The 23256-nt window shown below is 47.2% G+C and overlaps 1 protein-coding gene across 1 annotated transcript in view; it reads left to right on the plus strand.

Annotated features, from left to right (window-relative positions):
- SYN2 (synapsin II) overlaps window positions 1-23005 on the plus strand; it is a 184201-nt gene extending 161196 nt beyond the window's left edge. Inside the window, exons 9-13 of the mRNA XM_001171832.7 lie at window positions 11-113; window positions 1386-1535; window positions 14928-14988; window positions 18981-19224; window positions 22106-23005. Of these exons, the coding sequence (XP_001171832.4) occupies window positions 11-113; window positions 1386-1535; window positions 14928-14988; window positions 18981-19224; window positions 22106-22241 (694 nt within the window). The 3' untranslated portion in view covers window positions 22242-23005. The remainder of the gene's footprint in view (window positions 1-10; window positions 114-1385; window positions 1536-14927; window positions 14989-18980; window positions 19225-22105) is intronic.
- Window positions 23006-23256: the final 251 nt, after the last annotated feature.

Genomic DNA, 23256 nt, shown 5'->3' on the forward strand with positions numbered 1-23256 from the left:
TCACCTCCAGGTACAAACTGTGGGTGGACACCTGCTCTGAGATGTTTGGCGGCCTGGACATCTGTGCTGTCAAAGCTGTACATGGCAAAGATGGGAAAGACTACATTTTTGAGGTAAGTCTGGACCAAGCAGTAAGAGGTAACTCCTAAGGCTTAAGAACTATGTGGGCAGCTCAGACTGCCTTTAATTTGGAGTCTCCTGAACCATGGAAATGTTCCAGCAAGATCAGTGGGTAGCTATTGTTTCTAACCTGCTAGGCTGACCCATGCCATGGGTAAAAGATGTTGGATATGGGTTGATGGGATCCTAGCCATTCCTCTGGGAAGACTGTGGTGATGTTACCATTCTCTGTCTCAGAAAGCCACCCTTGGGAGTCATTCTGTCCAACCTGCTCATTTTACAGGTGAGGAAACTGAGGCCTAACACCATGAGCATGTGCCCAAGACCACAGGGTGAATCAGTGTCTCAGCTGGGCACCAGATGCAGGAGATTCTTCTTAGTGTCTCTCTGAGCCTTGGAGACACTACTCAGCCTGGTCCTCTAACACAACTTTGCTGACTCCCTTTTCCTGTTGTAAAGGCCAGTGGCAGTATGAATCCTTCACACACATTCCTACCCAATCTGGCTGGGAGCAGGAAAGGCTCCTTACTAGGAGTTGGTGGTATTTCCAGGATATTGGTGTCAGGAGTCCAAAGTAGGCTTCAAATTCAGAATCTATCTCATTTCCTGCATGGTCTATAACCTTCTAAATGGTCACACCTCTCCTCGCTAGGTGGGCCTCTGTTTTCTCATCCATAATTGAGAAAGTTGGACTATGGAGTCTGTGAGGCATACACTTTCTAAAGGAGGAAAACATTGATCTGAGCCTTGAGGTACAGGAAGAATCAGGATTGGTGGTAAAAAGGGAGGGCATCCCAGTTCAGGTACAAAGGGATGAACCTGGTCATTTAGTGAGCAGAGCGTGCTTGGAGACAGAGATTCTGTGGGTGAAAAGTAACAGAGATGAAAAGCACATGCTCCTAATCAGAGATTTAAGGGGATGCCTTTCACATCTACGTGCTCCCCTGCCTGCAAACTTTTGCGCCCTGAGGCTCTACCCTCTCCTTGCTTTCTACCTCTTCTGGCTACCTTCATCCAGCAATTTTTGGTCTCACTGAGCCCTGGCACGGGTAAAGCTTGGGGAAAAGACCTGAGGCAAAGGTTTGTAGAAGGAAGGGACAAAGATCCTATTTCTGCAAATGATCACACTTCCAGCTGAAGACAAGAACTCCTGCTTCATCTCCAGTCCATCTCTGCTGGCTTAATTCCTACCCATTCTGAAAGATTGTACCAGGCCATTTATGTTTCCAGACCCCTTTCCTCACCTGGGACACATCTCCCACCAGGTCATGGACTGTAGCATGCCACTGATTGGGGAACATCAGGTGGAGGACAGGCAACTCATCACCGAACTAGTCATCAGCAAGATGAACCAGCTGCTGTCCAGGACTCCTGCCCTGTCTCCTCAGAGACCCCTAACAACCCAGCAGCCACAGGTAAGCAGCTAGGAAGAGACATAGCAGAGCCAAGAACCATTCCCAAGCCCACTGCTCTAGATGTTGGTGGCTAAAGAATGGAGTACAGGCCAGATGCCCACAGGCCTAAATGGGATCTAAGGAGACATCTCCCTCTTCCTTCCCTTCCCTTTACCCTGGAGTCCTGATTATCTTTCACCACCCCTTATAGGGGCCTTCTCAGCAATCTGCAATATCAATTATATAATTAACCAGAGGAGCACTGGTTCCCTTTCCTCTGAACCTGAAGTCTCCAGGGAACCAGAGCCAGTTTCTCCTGGGACTCAGGATGCTCCCGTTTTTAAACTGAGAGGTATTTGAGGAAGAGCTGGGTCACATCACTTACTGTCTATTCACTGCTTCACTGTGTTGAGCCTGCTATCTTCATAAATAAGGAAGTCTCTTTCTGAGAAATGTGCTGGTCTGGAAAGGGGAGAGTCAGGTCCCTCATTCTGGGAGAGAGTGACAAGGCAAAACTCAAATTAGAAATCTTTCTTTCCTAAGAGAGAAGTGGCCTTCTTCAGTTGGCTGTAGTGCATGACTCATGGCCAATCACACTCATGGCAACAGCATTCCAGCTGCGGATCTAGTGGGAAATCCACACTAAAGTTTTGTGAAACATCAGGCCCTGTGGCAGGGAAAGGTCTTTATTCCCATGCAAGAGGTATCTCATCTTTCAAAAGTATCCTCAAAGTCCACTAAATGTTTATATTATGAAATGGGAAGAACTTGGGACAATGAATCAAAAACTGAATCTTAAGTCTAGCTCTTCCTCTAAATAGCTGTGTAAGTTTGCAGGGAAATGACTAGCCTTTCTTGGTCTCAAGTTTTTTTATTTATTAATGAGAATTCTCTCGGCTATCTTTCCATCAAAATCCAACTTTAAACAGTTAGGGAGGTAGAATAGAATAGTGATTCAGAGTGTGGGCTTTGAAGTGAGAACTACCCAAATTTGAATCCTAGACTCTCCATTTATTAGCTTCGTGACCAGCACATAAAACAGTGTAACAATTGATAAGTCAGTTCCTTCTCTGGATCTCAAGTTTCCCCACTGATATCTAGAGACCTTTTGTGCTCTGAAAATTTCTTTGAGTAGAATACTTCCGTCTTCTCTGATCCTGATAAATGGGAACTTCTGGGCTAATAAATGTGGACCCTGACTGTTTCTGGGTATCTGAGTTGAGAATAGCCCTGTATGGTGGGATGTTATATATTAGCTCTTATGAGAGTTTTAGTTACTAGAGAATCACAGTAGGGTAACTAGGAAAATGAAAGTTAATTGCCTGTTAGAGATACAAACCCACTATTTAATTACTATATTTAACTAGAGATGATAAAAAGATTTTTATGGTTAAAAAAATATCAGGCCTATGGTGAGATTTTATGATTTTGTAAATGTGATGGAATCAAGATATTTGAATCCTTGTTCTGCCTTTTAGTCCACACTAGATTATGAGAGAGAATCTGTGAACCAGGTTACTGCTTGTCCGTGCTCTAGCAGAAGAGTGACAAGTAGTCCCTTCTTCCCTTTAATACTGAGAAAAACAGAGAACATCTGGTAGTATCTTAAAGAATTTATGACAGGGTAAGAGAACCTGACATTACCCAGACAGAATGGGCTGCTCTGGGATTCTGTGAAGGGCCCTTAAGTACTTATAAAAGTGTAAACTTTCATGGCCTTCTGCAAGGAAAGTCATTCTGAACTAAAGTAAAGGCCGTGCTAAGAGTCAGGAGACCTGCATTTAGCCCTGTCCTTGCCACTGCTTCACCAGGTGACCTTGGGTAGGTTTATTCCCATTTCTGTGCCTCAGCATCTTTGTGTGTAAAAATTAAAGGTTGAACACACTAAGACACTTTTAGCAAGACAATCCATATTATACAAAAATGGTATCTAAAGTATAAAAGTTAAGCAAAGAGATAATTTATAGAACAAAATTTTCTACCCCACAAAAAGCATTAGCCCTTCTTTGGTATAAGCCCCTTATTTTATAAACATTAAGTGTTGTAGCTTAAACATTTTGTAAGAGAAATCTACAATGTGTCAGAGTCAAGGCAGAAAACAGCAAGGAATAAGCTCCCTAAATATAGCATCTCTTGCAGAAATTCCTTGTAGCAAAGTCAGTTTGACTCAAGGATAAGCTTTTCTTTGCTCAACCTTACATTCATATCCAAAGGATATTGTGGAATGCATACCATGCTGGGAGTCAGGACACACAAGGGCTAATCCTCACTCTGCTATAACATTATGTGACCTTGGGCAAGTTACTTCCCATCTCTAGACCTCTGTTTCCTCACCTATAAAATGGAGTTGAATTAGATGATGTCTAGATCCCTTTCAATTCTAAGGCCACATAATACCTGGAGTTAGCCAAACTGCAAAGTCTGAAAGCACATTTCTCCATAAGACCCTCACTCCTAACATCACCTGAAAGTTCAGGAAGTTCCTAAAACCACTCTCAAGTTTGACAGTTCTCTGAAAGAACTCACAGAACTCACTGAAAGCTATTATACTCACAGTTACAGTATATTATGGGGAACGGATACAGATCAAAACTAAGCCAAAGGAAGAAGTGTAGAGCAGAATTTGGGAGGGTTTCAAACACAAAACTTCGATTAGTTAGGACTCATGACTCATTCCCCTCCTGGCTTTGATATGTGACAATATGCATAGAGGATTAACAACGAGGAAAGCTCCTCTGAGCTTCAGTGTTCACAGTTTTTATTGGGGCTTCATGATGTAGGCATGACTGGTTGATCACCTGGTTGAACTCAGCCTCTGGCTTCTCCCTCCTTGGAGGTCAGAATAATACCATGTGGCCTGAGGGGCCCACTGTGAGTGACAAAGACACTCCTATCACTCCAGAAACTCCGAGAGTGTAGCGGTTACTTCCGAGGAGCCAAAGATGAAGGCCAGAATTCTCTTAGGGAAAAGCCAAATTCTTTACTATACACATGATTAAGTTAATATAGTAAATGTTTCTCAAATACTTTCAGCCCATGTGGGCAAGGACTGTGCCTTATTGATCTGCATTTCCATTGACTAACATGGAAATGCAGAGTGTGTGCTTAAAATTAGTTAATAGCCTTAGGACTTAAAGTTGCTGTCCAAAAGATTTATATTCTAAATTGAAATAATGATTGAATTCACAGAGGTCATCACCATTTCTCAGATGGTATCTTCTGGTAACCTCTATTACCTTCCTTCTGAGCCTTGTGCCTTCACCTCAGGCCACCCAGAAGGCAGAAGACACCCAATAGTTGGCCACACTTGTCAAAATGCCACAACTTGAGCTTAAAGCCATGACTGTACTGGTCATATTCCCACCTCCCATTTCTTCTAGATAATAGCACATTTTCTTTGGTTAAATTTGAGCAGACATTTCAGCCATCATGAGACCAGGACTATGGAGCTGTCAAACTAGATTACCTTTGTGTCCCTGCTATCACATCCACCCACTTATCTGCACCTCCACCCACATGAATCTGCTCTAAGGCTCACCCTCCACTCGTGACCTAGATTCCATCTCCTTTTTGTTTTCAAGTATCTGCTTTCTTCTCCACCATCAATTTCTCTTTTTCCAAAAGATTATTGGAAAGTTGTTTTAGCCACCGTCTCCCTTTTACCACATTTTCTCTCCTATCCTCTCTAGTCAGCATCCCGCTCCAACCATCCCACTGAAATTGCCCTTGTCAGAGTCACCTCCATGAGACCAGACGCAGTGACTCACACCGGTAATCCCAGCACTTTAGGAGGCCGAGGCAGGTAGATCACGAGGTCAGGAGTTCGAGACCAGCCTGGCCAATGTGGTAAAACCCCGTCTCTACTAAAAATACAAAAATTAGCTGGGCATGGTGGCAGGTGTCTGTAATCCCAGCTACTTGGGAGGCTGAGGCAGGAGAATCACCTGAACCCAGGAAGCAGAGGTTGCAGTGAGCCGAGATCGTACCACTGCACCTGGGTGACAGAGCAGGACTGTGTCTCAAAAAGAAAAAGTCATCTCCATGTCACTGAGTCCAGTGGTCACTTTTGTTCTTATCTTACAGACTTTTCAGTAGCATTTGACGCAGCTGACTACTCCCTCCTCTAAACACTATTTTCTAGGCCCCTGAGGCCCCCCCGCCCATCGCTTGGTTTTCATTCTACATCATTGGCTTCCCCTTCTTGGCCTCCTTTGCTGATTCTTCCACTTCTGCTGAGTGTCTAAACATCAGTGCCCCAGAACTTGGTCAACGTACATTTGTTGGTGGTCTTGGCCAGCCTGTATCTATCTCCTGCCCTGACCACCCCTTCAAACTCCAGACTCACATTTCTAACTCTTGCTTGACATCCTTACTTGCAATATCTTAAAGGCACCCTAAATATAACACAGCCAAAGCAGAACTCTAGTTTTTCCCCTTAATCCTGTCCCCCCAACATTGTTTTTCCCTAGCAATTTATGTAGGCCCCTACCTGCCTCTTTCCCTTGTACTATCCTAACTATTGCTCACTGTGCCCTAGCCACACTGGTAAGGGCCTTTGTATTAGGCTGTGCTCTCTCTCTGAAACGCTCTTTCTTCTTAGTTTTGCATTTTTTTTTGAGACAGAGTCTTGCTCTGTCACCAGGCTGGAGTGTGGTGGTGCATCTCAGCTCACTGCCACCACCACCTCCCGGGTTCAAGCGATTCCCCTGCCTCAGCTTCCCGAATAGCTGGGATTACAGGCACGCGCCACCACGCCCGGCTAATTTTTTGTATTTTAGTAGAAACGGGATTTCACCATGTTGGCCAAGATGGTCTCGATCTCCTGACCTCATGATCCGCCCACCTTGGCCTCCCAAAATGTTGGGATTACAGGCGTGAGCCACCGCGCCCGGCCATAACTGACTTTTCCTTAACAGTATAACTGATACTTCCTCAACTATCCAATCCAAAGCTGCCACCTACTCACTGGCTACCACCTCTCCCTTCTTTAATTTTCTGCATAGCACTCACTATCAGTTGAGATTATTCTTGTCTATTTAATTGTCTGTTCTACTAAAATGTAAGGTTCTCAAGAGTACAGACTTGTTTATGGCTGTATCTCTAGGGCCACCGTATCTAGCACCTAGTAGCCATTAAATACATCAAGGGTGTACCAAGGGGAGGCAGGTGAGAGTGGTTTGCCCAGGTGCAATCAGTTGGTTATAGAAAATTTTTAAAATAGCAAAACTAAGTTGGCCTGCTTTTTATTATTAACATATGATAGCAATTCTATACAAATGACATTGATAAAATACTCTTACCACCAAGCAAACCACTCCTGCCCCACTCCCTTTGATGTGCCATTGTAATACATATTTGTTGAGTGAGTTCACCATTTGGAAGAGGCATCTTTAATAGCCCTATCAGCCTATTGGATTGATGTCAGGATCCTTTGGATGATCTTGGCAGTGTGCAAGTGGAAAGGATGTGAACCGAGGAACATTACCTGCATCCAAGCCAGGACTTTGCATGGCCAGCTCAGCCCTTAGGTGTTGTCACTGACTTGCTCACAGGCATTGTCACCATTCCTCACAGGCACCTCTTGCTGGCCTCTTTCTTCTGTGGCTGTGGAAGCTCAGGCTGAAAGAGCTTCTGGTCTGAGTCATAAGCCCTAGGAGCTGCTCCTGCCCAGAATTCTAGACCAAGACCAGGACAGACTTGTGGCTAGCCACTTGTCTACCCTTCTCTGTTTCTCCTTCTCTATCGTTGTCCTTAGCTCCACCATGAGTGCTTTCATTTATTTGATGCTAGAGGAACACCTAAAATGGGGACAGGGAGCTGGGGCTTGGGGTGAGGATGGTGATTAGAGGGCACACCTTACCTCTAGCCTGGGATGGATTAATTATAGAACGCAAAGAGCAAAGACATGGTGGTGGGCCCAAGCCAGCTGCAGTACACATTTCAAAGGAATAGAGGAAGGGGCATAAGAAGCACTGGCCATGTCACCAAGAGCAGGGAGGTGAGTGGCAAAGCCTGATCTGGTTGATGACAGCTTGGCCTCAGCCTGGACAGACTGCCAGCTTGCGGGCTGCTGTGAGGGTCAGCAGCAGCAACTGACCCTCTGTACATGGACTCTGAAATGCTTTAGGGAGACTGTTCTCGAGGTGGCAGTGACACCTGGTGGTCACTCATGGCCAAAGCCTCCAGGCTCTATACCTGCAGAGTCTCTTCCCTGTACCACTGCCTTCCCACCACCCCTCCTACACATTCACTGACTTTTGGGGTCTCTTGTCTAGGATCTGAGCTGGGCCTTGCATCCTAGGGCTCTGATGAGGTGTGGGCTGCTCCTCAGACTCCCAGGAAACAGGGAGAGAACTTCAGGGGGACAGAGCTTTCAGGCCATGCCAGTAAAGATGGCATCTGGTCCTCTCCTTCATGTGGCTAATGTTTTTTTCATTTCTCATTATACTGGTTCCACTCTTTTTATTTTCCTGTAAAATTCTCCAGAGCCAGAAGGCTGAATTGCTCATGCAGGAATTTCAGACACTGACGGGCTGAGGTGGGAACTGGTCTCTCTTCAGTGCCCCTCATTTATGCCACAGAGCTGGCTTCCCGTTTGGCTGGTGGGTTACTCATAGGGAATGATTCTAAGACTTATTCTTTGGAAGCATTCATATACATTTGGTGTCCAGAATGAAAATGAACCTCTTCTCCTACCCTGAGCTGATCAGAGCACATCTGAAATGTTTCCAGTCTGAGGGTCACAGTATAACAAGGACAAACTCTTAACTCCGATCAGAATGTGCTCAGAGGAGAGAAACCAGGAGGTTGAGGCATTTGGTAAATCTATGCTATGAGTAAAAGTTAAAGGAATTGCAGTTGAATAGCAGACATCTCAATGAGTGCATTAATTAATATCTTTAGCTCTCTGATGCTGCCATGGAGTCGAACTGATTCCAAAAGGTAAATCTGTTAGCAGACAGGTTTTGACCCAGTGTAGGGAGTAAACTCTCTAACACTCAGAAACGGCATGCGGCTGCCACATTGTTGCTGATGTTCAAGCAGGAGCAGGATGAGCAGCTTGTAAGGCACATGGTGAAAGGGGAGGGCTGGGGACTGGGGCTGTTGGAGCAGGTAACTTATAAAATCTCCTTCCAAGCCTGACATGCTGAGATCCAGACTCTGTGCAGCCATGGGACCTGGAAAAGGCTGTGATGAGAATTCAGAATTGAAGGACTGAGGCTGAATAACCTCTGGTGTCTGGTGGGACATTCTACCAGCCCTTTTTTGTACTGGTTCTCTGGTATGAAGAGAAACAGAAAACATTTCCAGCTAGGTTTTTCCAGCCACAAAGGCTCTGAAACAAGCTTGTCTAACCTGCAGCCCAGGATGGCTTTGAATGCGTCCCAACACAAATTCATAAACTTCCTTAAAACATTATGAGATTTTTTGCAATTTTTTTAGCTTATCAGCCATTGTTAGTGTTAGTGTATGTGTGGCCCAAGACAGTTCTTCTCCCAGTGTGGCCCATGAAAGCCAAAAGATTAGCCACCCCTGTTCTAAAATATGAGGTCTCCTGAGTGCAAGAAGACCAAGCCTAAGAAGGGGTTTCTTCACTCTGAGAAGTGGAGTCTAAAGGGCTGTCCAGTTAGGGAGGGGTCTCTGATCCCCGGCATGGGACTAACAGGGCTTCACTTGAGCTTAGAAGAGGTAAATTTAGAACAAATGAAAGGCCTTCCTGCTTCCCACAGCAGGAATGGCTTTAGCAAATTTCTTCCCCAGTGAGTATAAGCTGAGAATGTGAGGAGATTTGGGGCAGGTTCAGATAAAGCCACTAGTGACTAGATCCCTTAACAGACTATTAAGAGAAACTAACTATTCTGGGACTGTCTTAACTTTTCAGGGACATCTTTAATCATTTGAAGCTGACATTCTGACCTTGAGAGACCTGCCCCTCAGTGCCCCCAGAAGACGCAGGGACTGCCCCCATGGGATATTTCTTGGGTCCTAGGTTATGGGAGGGCCCCACTCCAGGAGATGAGCTCTGCAAGCAGAGAAGCAACTCCCCCCAGGAGGGAAGGAGAAGCGGCTCATCCCTGGGCACCTTTTAGAACCTTTCAGAGGAAGGAAGGTGGGCGCTGGTGACTACAGGGGCAAGCCCAGAAAGATCCCAAGGTGCCTCAAAACATGCGGTCCCCTTTGCACCGACTAAACCTACAACCTCCCGACCACATTCTTTCCCGCTGCCTCATTCTCCCTGGGGTCCTAGACCAGGGAGCGGGGCCTGGGGGAGCTGATCAGAATAGTTCTGTGGCGTGTCCGGCAAGGAGCTTGGCCTGGCCTCTTTCCTGGGGCCAGACCCTGGGACCCTTTCCCAATTTCCTGTCTCAGATATGCTGAGCAAGCACAGGCCTTCCTCCTTGGTTGGGGCAGCTGGTCTCAGGCCAACAGCTCACAAGTGTTGAGTCACTCAGTGTCTTTCCTTCCTCAGCTTTCCATCCTGCTGGGACTTCAGGAGCTCCTTTCTCCAGCTTGTCTGCCGAAAGCCACAGGATGGCATTTTAAAGTTGCCTTTGACAAAAACCCACAAACCCTCATCCATGGGCTTGGTTTCTGTCACAGGCCAGTGATTTCCTTTCCAATCATCTCAAGAGCTAATATTTACCATTTCTGCAAGGACCTTGCTGGAACTAAGCAATATACAGAAGGCATGGTATAACCCAGACCAGAATTCCCTACACATGAAACTGCTATGCATCAGGTGACAGGAAACCACACAACAATATCTTCTCCACTGATGCACGAAATTCTAACATTAGACCTCCCTTCCTTTGGATTGATATTTATTTTTTAAATAATAGTAGGATGCTCACTTACATTGCCTAACACTTTACAGTTTACAAAGCACACTCTTTAGTTTAAGCCTAACAATCCTTATTTAAGATGTCTTGGGCTGGCAAATGTATCTTTGTTTCACATATCAGCAAAGAGAAGGCAACTGCCTTGCCCAAGGTCACACAGCTGCTAAGCAGGAGAGCTGGATCTTCTGGGCCCCAATTCAGGGAGTTCTCCACAATACTGTGCACCATGCCCTTTTGGTGCTCCCACATCAGCAGAGGGGAAGGTAAGAATGGAATGAGCTGGGCATTTGTGACTCTATATCTCCATGTAAGGAAAATCCTTGCATTCCTCCCTTAACAAGTGGTGGACCTACCAACCTGGAGGAGTCTTGAGCTTCACCAGCTCTCTCCTTCCTCCCTGGCTTCTCTGATCACTAAGCCCAGTAGATTCAGCGTAGCAGGATACCAGCCCAATTAGCTTTGATGGAAGCGGCACACTCTCCTTGCCAAGCTCCTGAAAGCCTATACCTGCAAGACATCTCTGCACAGGCCCAATAACCCTAGGGTCTTGCTGAGTTCAAGACTCTGTAGCTGGTCCAGGCTGGTCTGGAACTCTGTAGCTAAGAAGGGATTGTCTCAGTTCTCACACACCGGAAGAACTGAAAAAAAAAAAAAAAGCATAAATGAATTCATGGAAGCCTAGAGCCAGAAGGGCCTGTAGAAGTCATGTGCCTGCAGCTACATGAGCCCCCCTAACCAGAGTTTGTCCAAGCACTGCTGAAATACCTCTCATGCCAGGAAGCTCACTACTACCCAAGCCAGCCCTTGACACTATTCAGATTTATATTTGACTAATTTCAGTCTTCTACTAAGCCCTAGGTGCTTCCATGGTTACCTCATTTATACCATTTGAGAAACTGTGACTCAGGATAAGTAACTTGCCCAAAGTCACATGTGTAAAGTTGTCATTTCGAGACTTCTAACCATCCTATTTGCTCCATGTACCCATGTTTTTCTGCTAGCATCACCCTTAAGAGGTGGCCAGAACTGGTTGCAGTGCTCTCTCATGAGGCTTGATCAGCCAAAAGAACAGTGGTCCTATCACTTCCCCTTGTCAAGACACAGACATACCTCCAGCTGCATCCAATTTTTGGCAGCATCATTACAGACTGACACCCTTTGAGCCTGTCATCACTCTGTAAACCCAAGGTTGTTTGGGGTTTATTATTTATTTATATATTTTTTTGAGACGGGGTCTCACTCTGTTGCCTAGGCTGGAATGCAGTGGCGTGATCCTGGCTCACTGCAGCATCCACCTCCCAGGCTCAAGCTATCCTCTTGCCACAGCCCTCTGGGTAGCTGGGACTATAAGCACATGCCACCATGCCCACCTAATTTTTGTATTTTTTGTAGAGACAGCGTTTCATCATGTTATCCAGGCTGGTCTCAAACTCCTGGGCTCAAGTGATCCACGCACCTCGGCCTCCCACAGTGTTGGGATTACAGGCGTGAGCCGCACCCAGCTGGGTTTTTTTTTTTTTTTTATGCTACTATAAGGTCATTTATTCCCCTTCCATTTTGTGTACAGCTAGGCACAAGCACTGCACTTCACATTCTTACCTGTTTGAATCAATCCAGCTTCCTGAGGAAAACTCTGCCTCTCAGTCTGGCCATGAGTTCCTGCTGTGGGCTGGCTCCACGCCAGCCTTTGGCAGTGACGCCAGAGTGGCCAGACTTCTGTGGAATTCGGCATCCCAGGATGCTCTGGGTGACTGGAAACAGATCCCATGGTAGCCAAGCCCCACAGGGAATAGGCCCGGAGCCCCTAGTAGACAGCAGGCTTGTAGGTGGAGCCAGGGTGTCTCAGCCTGGCAAGGGACAGTCCTTGGGAATTCTCCTCCCCGCCTCCTGTAGCCCCTGAGAAGTCTTCCATACACAATCTCAGTGGAGCCGGGGCCAAGAGAAGCTTCCTAGGCGCCATCAAGGGTGGCCAAAGCATATTCCCAGGCTCCAGCCCAAAGGACTGCCTCCGGGAGCTCTTCCTCTCAAGCCTGGAGAAGGGCACTTCTGGGCTTAGTTCATCCGTGGGTGTCTTACATGTATATTCCTATGGCTGAGGAAAGACAAGGCCAGCCTACATGGTGTGATCACCCCTGTGAGCTCATCCTGTGTCTGGAGTTCTACCATTAAAGCTTAATCTATGGGATTTAAAATGTTTTCTTGGAATCATAGTTTCACAGGATTGGAAGGAACCTTAGCATTCATCCACTCAATCTCATATTTAAAAAAGGAATATTATCTATGATGTCTTTGTCAGATCATTCACTACCCACTATGTGAACACATACGTCTACCTCCCAAAAGAGCCTATCTCACTATTTTTACAAAAGAAAGTTCTACTTGTAGGTGAAAGTCTGCCCAGAGCTTTTGTGCCCACTGGCCCTGGTTCTGCTCTTATGCCACATAGTCTTCTGTAACCCTCTCTGGGAATACCAGTTCTCTGGGAGGAGAACATCGTAAGCTGCTCTTGGCCAACATTTGAGATGACGCATTGGGACCCTTCAGTGGTACTGGGCATGAGGCCCTGGGGGAGAGACCAGCGAGAGCCAGTCCAGTAGCTTCACAAACTGGGACTTTTTCTGTCCTTCACCTAAGTATCTGTCTCTGACCATGAGAGGCTGTGGTGTTGAAGGCATGGGCCAGACTAGAGAATGAACAGTAGAGGATCAGGCCTGGACTGAGCAGCTGTTTAAGACATAAAGGAGGGAGAAGGCTAGAAAGGGCAAGCCCAGCCATGCTGAAGCAACCAGGAGTACTGATGATACCTCATACGGTACTGTGAGGTACAGGGAGATAGTGCACAATAGTGCATCCATGTTACTTGGAACACAGTAAGCACGCCATAAATGTCAGCTCTAGATGATTTAGAGAAGTTAAGAGACACAACTAGAAAAAAGGTTTAGGAGGTTAATAGGTAGCCCCAGAGAAGATAGATTGGAAAGAAAAAGATGAAAGAATTAGGAGACTATTCTAGCAAGAAATGATAAAGGCCTGACCAAAGTTAGTCCAGGGAAGATGGTGACTCAGATACCAGGAGGGAAAAGTGGAGGAGTCCTGAAGGCTGATGGGATGGAGTGGTTTCCAGCTGGCTTCCCGGGTATGGGTATTGCAGTGTCAGGCTCAGACTGTGCCTTATGGATCCCAAGAAGGTCCCCAGAGGAAGGGAAAGGAAGTAGTGTTCTCACTGTGACTTGTGGGGGTTGAGGGTTATGGTAGAATGGGCACTCTGATGTGGTGGCACTGAGGACATTTCAAAGGCCCCCCTCCCAGCTGCTATCCCAAATCCTCTCAGTAGAACAGTTCCGAGTAATGAGGTTAAAAGACTGTGATACTGAGAAGGTAACACTTCCTGGCAGTGGAGCTGAAAACAGGCCATAATGGGCAGGGAGATAAATGGCCAGAATGGGATGTCCAAGGGAAATGGGGAGCAGGAGGAGAAGCAGCTTTATGTGGGAGTAGGGCTGAGGGGCACATCAAGAGGGGAGAGGAGCACTGATAGTGAAGCGGATGCTCACTGAGGACATGCTTGTTTTTAGCCACCGCCTTGCCTTGGAAGCCCCTCATTGACATCACCGTTGGCACACTTGGCAGGCTTTAGGCTTCACAGAACATTTCCCTTGTGCTGAACTCAGACTCCAAACGTTCACTGCCTCTAATATAAGCATTAGACAAACTAAGTCGCACAGGTCTTTAATCCCGTCAGGGCATAATCAGAATCACGGCTGGGAGAGGGAGCATGGGATCGGAGCCATGCTGTTGGGTTAAGTGTAGTCATGCTGTTTGGGAGGGAAAAGCAGCCTGGCCTTGAGCGCTGTTACAAACATTAATGTCTTATTCTTTCCCTCTAAGGTAAGGAGGGTTCTGAGAAACAAATGACAACCCCTTTCTTTAAGTCCCTCCCTTTGGGAGTTCCCAGCCGAGTCCAAAGAGTGGATCTGATCTCCTGAGTCAGGCCTAGAACTGATCCCACTCTGGAGTTAACTCCAGATGAGAAGTGAGCCAAGCCTAGGCTAGTCACTAGGTCCGGCTGGGCGCAGGCGTGCGCACACATACACTCCTCCCCTGCCCTCCTGCTCACCTGCCCCTAGAGCCACCTATAGTCCAACCCTGTCTCTGGGGTTTGGCGTTGGCCCTCCCTTTCCTTTAGACAGCCAGGCCTGTACGTAGAAGTGGGAGCTGGACTTGGACAGGCATCAGAAAACCAGAAAAGAAACCAGGTGGTGCTAGAGGACGCAAAGCTTCTAGAAAGAATGAGTCTAAATGGAGGAAAATGAAAAAGGGGTTGAAGAGGTCTCAGGCATTGTTACCAGAGTGGCTCCAAGCCCCAGACTGCCCACACTGCCCCAGCAACACCCGAGGCTGAGGGTCCCCTTTAAAGTGTTTCTGGAGCAGCAGAAGCCTATGGCCAGATCCCACTGGATCCCACCAGGTCCCACCGGATTCCACTGCGGCCTTGCCATGGAGCCACGTGGTTTCTCTTTGGAATTCAGTGGCTTGGAGTTTTGTTTTTATCTCTTACATTTTTGTCTTCCAGAGCGGAACACTTAAGGATCCGGACTCAAGCAAGACCCCACCTCAGCGGCCACCCCCTCAAGGTTGTTTACAGTATATTCTCGACTGTAATGGCATTGCAGTAGGGCCAAAACAAGTCCAAGCTTCTTAAAATGATTGGTAGTTAATTTTTCAAAGCAGAAATTTTAAGCCAAAAACAAACGAAAGGAAAGCGGGGAGGGGAAAACAGACCCTCCCACTGGTGCCGTTGCTGCGTTCTTTCAATGCTGACTGGACTGTGTTTTTCCTATGCAGTGTCAGCTCCTCTGTCTGGTTGTTTACCTGTTCCTGTTCGTGCTTGTAATGCTCACTTACGTTTTCTCTGTATAACTTGTGATTCCAGGGCTGTTTGTCAACAGTGTACAAAAGAATTGTGCCTCTCCCAAGTCCAGTGTGACTTTATCTTCTGGGTGGTTTGATAGTGTTTTTAAAAGTAATATATAATGTGGGGTGAAATGGGAGTAGGGGGGTGGACAGGGGAGAAATGAAAACCACAAAAAGAAAACCCAACTCCTCTCCTCCCCCCAAGCTCAGTTAAATCCCCCACCTCCAACTTTCCCTCCGCCAGTGTGCTTGGGATCTTCAATGAACTGTGCTTTTCGCTTTCTTTCTGCATGACTATTGTAACTAGATAGAACATTAAGAGATTTTCAAGATCAAACTTCCATAGCTTCATCCACTGAATTTGAAGGCATCCACCTTTTTCTCCATTTGCTAAAATTTGGTGCAGTTTGAGTTTATGTGAATAGGCTGGCTGTGCCTGTAGAGCTCTTGTGTTTTTAGTGATGACATGAAATACAAAGAACAAGCTATTTCCAGGAATGTGTTCTGTATTTTACATCCCAGTGTACCCTTTATTTTATTATTAACTAATTAACTATGAGATTTTTTAAAAATGGGGCCGCTGATGTGCAATATCAAAGTGAACTTGTGAGTATTTTGTGTGTGTTGATCTCAGTTGTTTCTTCATTGTTGCTGTTTCTGGATCCAGCCATGTGTGCGCTTGTGTGGACCTGAGGCTGCTTTCTGTTCCCAAAGCTTGACCTGTGTACAGAGATAATTCCTTGGCAATGTTGGACATAGAATGCAGGGAGCTACTAAAGGTCTGTCAGGGATTTGTCCATTCTGCTCTTGGCCTCTCCTGAGGCCTCATAATGGGAGACCAAATCAAAAATGTCCCGTGTCACTTGAGTGGGTACACTGCCTACAGAACCTTGAGGTTGACCCCTGCTTCAGTTCTCAGCTGTTTACCACAGCCCTCCAGGGTCCAGAGATTGAGGAGCTTTCTCTTTCCTGGGAGGAACTGTCTCAGATTTAGCTTGTGTGTGTTTTGGACAGAGGCTCCACAGCGGTGGCTCTTGAGGAATCCTCACCAGTTTGTTCTCTTCCCTCTGACAAGCAGCACCTGAGTAGATGCTGAGGCAGTTCATTAAACCAGGCCTCAGCTTCAGTGCCTCATCTTGCCATCTCCCGGACAGGCTGGGAACGGGCACCAAGCAGCCGCCTCTAACAAACACCATGGTCCGTGGAAGTTCATGCCAGCAGCTTGCCTTTGAGAAGAAATGCTGCTGGCTCTATTTTTACTTTCCCTTCCACCTCTATACTGTCATGTCACCGTTCTGAACTCCCAGATCTGAGAAGGAACTAGTGTTGGTGGTATGTAACAAGAGTTACGTATCCAGGGGCTTGTGCCTTGGTTTCTCCTTTGATTGCTGGTAAATTCTGAGGCCACAGAGAAATGCATTGAGTGTGAATGTTGTCATCTGTAATCCCTCCCTCAGCTGATAATGGTAGTTGATCTGTTGTAAATATATACATATATGCATATTTGCACTTCCAGATGGGTTGCATAAGAATCAGGTCCTTAAATACCTCCCAATCTGATGAAACGATAGAATAAAGTAACATTTCCCAGAATGGAGGAATACATTATTTTATCTTATATTTTTGTCCAAGCGATGAGCTGATGGTGGTATTGCTTCTCTGCATGTTATCAGTGTGTACATCTGGTGCTTTTCATGTGTCATTTGTGAGCCACAAATGCAAAGTTGCCATTTGAATTCAGTCAGGCTACAGGGTGGTGTCAGTCAAGGTCTTTCAGGTGGGAAATTGGTTAGGGCTCCCACCGCCAAATGCAAGCAGATAGCATAACCTGACTGTTATGTGCCCTCAGGCAGCATGCTTAGGGACAACTCTGTGGCCTGGGGGACATCTGTGTCACAGTATAGGATTGCCATTCAGGTGTTTTGTACCTATTTCTTTCCTGACGTTGTCCCCTTTTTTTGTACTGATCCAACTGGGAGAACCTCAGCCAATGCTGGAAGTATGATTGAAGTACCTCTCTTTTGTGACTCTTGTACAGCTTAATGTGCAATAAAGGAAAAGTTATATCTGTCTTCAGTGTTAAGTTGTAACGTTTCTGGCTATCCAAGTATCTGCACAAATGGGAAAGCACTCAGGTTTCTGGTGCAAGAGACTGAGCTATTAACCTGTATTACCTTACAGGAAAATGCTAATGCAAATGATGCCAAACTTTGGAAGTGGCAAAAGCTGGTTAATGTGAAATAATCTGCTAATCTATCATCTTCACTAGTTATTTGATTTGAATTTGGAGCTTCTTAAACCTGCAGAATTCCATTGATTTATGTATGTGTTTATTTCTCTGTAACTAACTCTGGTATTATTTGGTTAGATGATAAAGGGTATTCTGTGCCCTATAGTGGGGAACTGAGCGGATAGTCATGGGTGCACAGTGGCATAGACATACAGTTCTGCCTCTCCAGAGGGTGCAGATGTTCTGGTGTTTCTTAAAAACTAAGTGATAATACAACTAGCTGGTGCTGAGTTTCTGTAAGTCCACTCCCTCCAGCAGGCCCGTGGATGTGGACTGTGGGATTGAGGCTGAGAGACTGGACCTCCCAGGGCAGTCGTGCATCATTTCCACTAGTCAGTAGGTGCTAATGCGGATGGCTTTTGATTTCTAAGCGTTGGGACCCTCCTCAGCAAACTCTAGGCAATCTGGTACCACCTTAATGCCTGTCAGCTTCCAGAGGAAGGAGGACCTTTTTCCTCTCCAGGCCACCAGATGGTTTAGTGTTTCATGCTGGGAGGAGGGTGTGCTGTTCCTTTTTAGGGGGGCTTTTATTTGCCAAATGGCACCCACAACATCCCCAGGGGAGAGTGGGGTTTGGATGTCTTGAGAATTCTACCACACATGGCTGAGAGGTTCATCCTGCTAGAACCCCTTGAGGATATTACTGAGAGGCAAAACAGTGCCTAGGAAGAATGGATTTCTCCTGGTTGTGGGCATGAGTTAATGCTAAAATGAAGCCCTGGTGGGGCATGGTGGGCCTGGCAATCAGACCCACGCAGGCTTGGAGCAGGACCAAGGGCAGCTCCATAAAACAGCATATGTCAGTGACCATCGAGGTGATCATAAGGTACGGAATACTTTTTGAAGAACTTGCTCAACCCTATTATCTTTGAAACACTACCCCTTAAAAGACAACTAAGACCAGGGCTTACACTTTTTAAAGTTTTATGTTTGGGAAAACCAAGGCCCAGGGAAGTTTGGTGACTTGCTCAGGGAGTCACTGGTAGACTATTTCTGAGATCCAGTGCTCTCTCCACCACACTGTCCTGCATCTGCCATGTGGAACTTGAGACTTCCCAATAAACCCTGGAGCAGGGTGGTCTGTGCCTGAGACACCTCTAGGGAGGAGGGGTGAGGACCCTGCATTCTAGGGCCCTCTGTGAGAGAGGGCGCCTCTGACGGGGCCGCTCGTCCCTGGTTCCTCCTTGTCCTACTGACTGCTGCTGTGGCTGAGTTGCTCCGTTTCTGAGGAGAAGCTCTTAGTGGCTATATACAAGGATAGCTAACCAACGACCCCCTTTAGGGCCCTTCAGAGACTCCAGCTTCTTGGAATAGAGCTTATCCTTTGGGTAATTAACTAACCACACCCTTTGAGGCATAAATTCTAATAAGGAAACATTTTTATATGGTTAAATTATGAAGTTTTTCTTGTACTGAACCTAGGGGGCCCTGGGCAACCCCAAGGAATGCAGCCCCCAGGCAAGGTGCTGCCTCCACGCCGGCTCCCCCCTGGACCATCACTGCCACCTTCCTCCTCTTCCTCCTCCTCTTCCTCCTCCTCGGCTCCTCAGCGGCCGGGCGGCCCCACCACCCACGGAGATGCACCCTCCAGCAGCAGCTCCCTGGCAGAGGCCCAGCCACCCCTGGCTGCTCCACCACAGAAGCCCCAGCCTCACCCACAGCTCAAGTAAGAGACAACTCAGCAGCTCCTCCCTCCCCTCCTCCTACCCTTCTTGTGGGCCTTGGGCTCCAGAGCTGCTAGAAATCACCTTCAATCAGGTCTCCTCCTACAGATATTTTGTGATGGGATTTGGTTTTTTTTTTGTTAGTTTGTTTTTGGTTTTTGTGTGTGTGTGTGTGTGTGTGTTTGGTTAAAGGAGTGGTTAGGGTTCACTGGAGAAGGGAGGAAAGAGGGAAGTGAAAGTCTAAAGTTTAGCTAGAAATTCAACCCCCTTCCCTTTCTTCCTGGGAAGTGGCACTATGGCAGAGTCACTGTCCCTTCTCTAGTCTTGTACTAGCTTAAGGTTTTGGTTTGTTTATTTTAAACCCTGTCTCCCACTCTTTTTTCCATTCCTTTTCTTTGTGTGTGTTTCTTTCTTTGTAAAAAAAATTTTTTTAATCTTTCTGCCTCTGACTCACAGTTCGGAGTATGCAATCAGTAAGGCTGCCCAGAATGAAAAGAGGGAAGTAGTTAAATCCGTTTCAACATTTTACCTTCAGCTCTGTCCAAAGGAGGTCAGTTTCTGGTGTGGGCAGCAGAGGAGTTCCCAGGCAGAGACGCTGAGGAACTCCATCCTCTTGGGTCCCCCACACCCAGCAGTCAACCCTAGAAGCCCCTCCACACTGCCCCACTGCACAGACCCCTGCAAGCAGCAGAGCTGTCTTTGGGAGGGACAGCACCTGGATGTGGACGATGGTCAGTTCTGCCCTCTCTCCCACAGAGGCCTCTGATTGCTTGTGCAGTGTCCCCAGCAGACTTCTGTCACCACCTTCAGCACAGACAGCCGTAGCCTTAGGGGGATGGTAAGGGGATGGTAGTGATACACCCCTGCTTCTCAGAGTGAGATGACGGGCAACAAATGACTCTTCAGGGAGGGAGAAAAGGGGGCTGGAGAATTCTGGAGTTGAAATGAGCCACTAGGAGAGCATGTAGTCATTGCAGATGAGAAAAACTTTGCTCAAAGAAAAAATTTTTTTTTCTCAAAGCCGAGCTACTCCTCTAATTAGTGGCAGAGCCAAGGTTGCGGGGCTCAGGTGTCCAGATGGTCACTTTCTCTGGGTCTTCCAGTCCCGTGTGATGGGAGGGGCATCACCCACTCTTGCTCCCCAGCTCGGGCCAGTGGCACCTCTTGCCTCTTGCCTGCCACATAATGTCCCTTCAGCCCAGCTGTTTCCTGCCTGCTGACTTTTTTTTAATCCCTCCTGCCTTCCCACTAGCCAACTCTAGCCCCCGCGTGAGGGCAGATCCTTGGATTGTCACTGCCTCTGGGCTGAAGCTGTTGAATAGAGCCAGCCTCTGATGACAAGCTGGAGGCTCATCCCCAGTACTCTGCCTGTGCGGGCTGAGGAGTGCCCCCACTCCCAGAGGCCAGCGTGTTGGGTCTCGTTCCCAGCCCTAATGAAAGGCAGGGTGTCTGTTCACAGTCACTGCAGGCGGAGAGAGACTGCTCACAGTTCTGTAGAAGGGAGTTTCTCCTGAGCTGCACCCAGCATTTAAGGGAGGGCTGAGAGTCCCAAGACACCAGGAGAAGAGTTCTGGAGCCAGAAAGCAGCAGGAGCGAGTAGGAGTCAAGAAGGAGAAAAGCTGGGCCGCTGGAGAAGCCAGACTTCATGTCCTCTCCTGGAGTACAGGCTGGGCCTCCCCATGGCCTTGTGCTTCATGGTTTTTCTCTGTGAAACACTAGTCTCTCAAGGGGAAAATAGGCCCCTAAAATGTGTGTAGTTTGGATTTTCTCATTAGAAAACTCCCTAAGAAACTTCTAAAGGCCTGATATATATCTCTTTTGCCACTGGACACCCTGAACCCCATAGACCTCATATTAGCGCTCTTCTGAGGAGGGTTACAGGGGTGGTTACTACATCCATTTTAAGAACAGGGAAATTGCCGGGTGCGGTGGCTCACGCCTGTAATCCCAGCACTTTGGGAGGCAGAGGCAGACGGATCATGAGGTCAGGAGTTCAGGACCAGCCTGGCCAAGTGAAACCCCATCTCTACTAAAAATACAAAAATTAACTGGGCGTGGTGGCGACCATCTGTAGTCCCAGCTGCTTGGGAGGCTGAGGCAGTAGAATCGCTTGAACCCGGGAGGCGGAGGTTGCAGTGAGCCGAGATCGCACCACTGCACTCCAGCCTTTGCGACAGAGATTCTGTCTCAAAAAACAAAACAAAACAAAACAAACAAAAAGAGAACAGGGAAATTGAAGTGTTAGAGTTTTGAGCCAAGCCAATATATTCTTTTGGAATCAGAGAAGAGATCAGAATAGAAAGAGCCAAAAGTGCCTAGAGATCTTCATTTTACCAAACTTGGCAGATGAGAACCCGAAGAGAGGCACGTGGCTTGCCTCCAGTTAGGAGGGAGTGAGTGGCAAAACGAGACTTTGGCCCAGGTCTTCTCATCTGGCTCCACCAGTTGACAGGTGATAGAGAAGACAGTGCCAGCATCACGGGCCCATTGGGACTTCTTTTCATCAGAAAAGTAATGTGAGATTCCTAGGTTAGTTCTTACCAAGTTGGGATCTCTGAAATTTAGCCCTTGGGCATTTTAGATTAAATTAAAGAAGCGGCCTTTGAGTCACCTCTTCCTCCTCTTTCCCTTCTTTATTTTTTCCCTTCTCCCTTGTTCCCACACTGTCCCCACCCTTTCTATTCTAGTAGCACCAAAGTTGAGGAAGTAGCGTAGGGGTCTCCCAGGGTCTTGGTAGCATGGCCACTTCTGGCATTATCCTCCATCACCTTGGTTTCCCAGGGAGGGAGTGGGGGTTCTAGCTGTGTATCCTCACGTCACCGTCCTTCCCTGCCTTGCTGGGAACACCACCCTCTCACATTCTCTCTGGTTTTTATCTTCAAGCAAGTCGCAGTCCCTGACAAATGCCTTCAGCTTCTCTGAGTCCTCCTTCTTCCGGTCTTCAGCCAATGAGGATGAAGCCAAAGCGGAGACCATCCGGAGCTTGAGGAAGTCCTTTGCCAGCCTCTTTTCAGATTAGCTCTTCAGACACACGGGGCACCCAGCCCAACCGGGAAAGGCATCTAAGACATTCACCAACAACAGTCAGCCAGCTTGGTGGTGATGTCCCATGACCTTGACGTGTGTGGTCCCTTCCTCTGCTCTGTTGTACTAAGTGATGTTGTGCAGCCCAGAAAGGACCATTTGACAGTCTCAGGGCAGGTGCCTACCCAGCAAGGGGCACCTGGCATCAGAGAGGAAAGAGCTGCTTCCCTGTAGTCATGAGAGCTTCCTTCTGAAGTCATCGTTCGCTGTGAGTTTAGTGGCCTTATTGTGACAGTGCCATCATGTCTTATTCTTCCCTGTGAAACCAGGATTAATCGTGGACTCCTGGCAGCTTAACCTAGCTCAGTTGCAGTGCTAAGCATGCCCCGCCCCCATTCAGTGATACCTGTTTGGGAAGTATATACTTCCCCAAAAGTACTCTTGGCCCTAAGTTTTAGGAACTTTCCCCAACCTGGATCCCTTGTCATACCTGTGTTACTGTTTAAAGCACACCCACCCAACTTACAAGATTGTAGGCTGCTGTGGTGGTGAAGCACCTTGACTCTGCTGATATTCGGGAGAACAAGGATCTGCAGTTTCCCCCTTTCTCCCCTCTGAAGAGTGGTTCTTATGTGCAATCTGCAGTAACCTTGAACTCCAGAGCTGCACTATAGAGGAGAATGCATGCCACTATGACAGCAGTATGCCAAGCTTTGTGTTCATCTCCTAATAAACGTTAAGACCTTTGGTGTAATAAAAGCAGCAGCATTCACCAACATTTGATTCAGCCATGAGGTCTTGACCCCTTGGCCACCCTTTAGGCTGAGTGTCCATGAGGGGTGTGTGTGTGCGCTTGAGTGTAGGGAGTGAAAAATCTAGGTGTGTGAAGCTGTTTGTGTCAGTTTGTGTGTGTGACTGCAGGTGTACATGTGTTTGCAAGTGTTTGAGAATGTGTCTGTCCTTTACATACCACTTCTGGGCTTCCTCACACCTCCCCAGTGAATCTGTCT

The sequence above is a fragment of the Pan troglodytes genome, chromosome 2 (genome assembly GCF_028858775.2).
Source record: "Pan troglodytes isolate AG18354 chromosome 2, NHGRI_mPanTro3-v2.0_pri, whole genome shotgun sequence".
In the NCBI taxonomy this organism is placed as follows: domain Eukaryota; kingdom Metazoa; phylum Chordata; class Mammalia; order Primates; family Hominidae; genus Pan; species Pan troglodytes.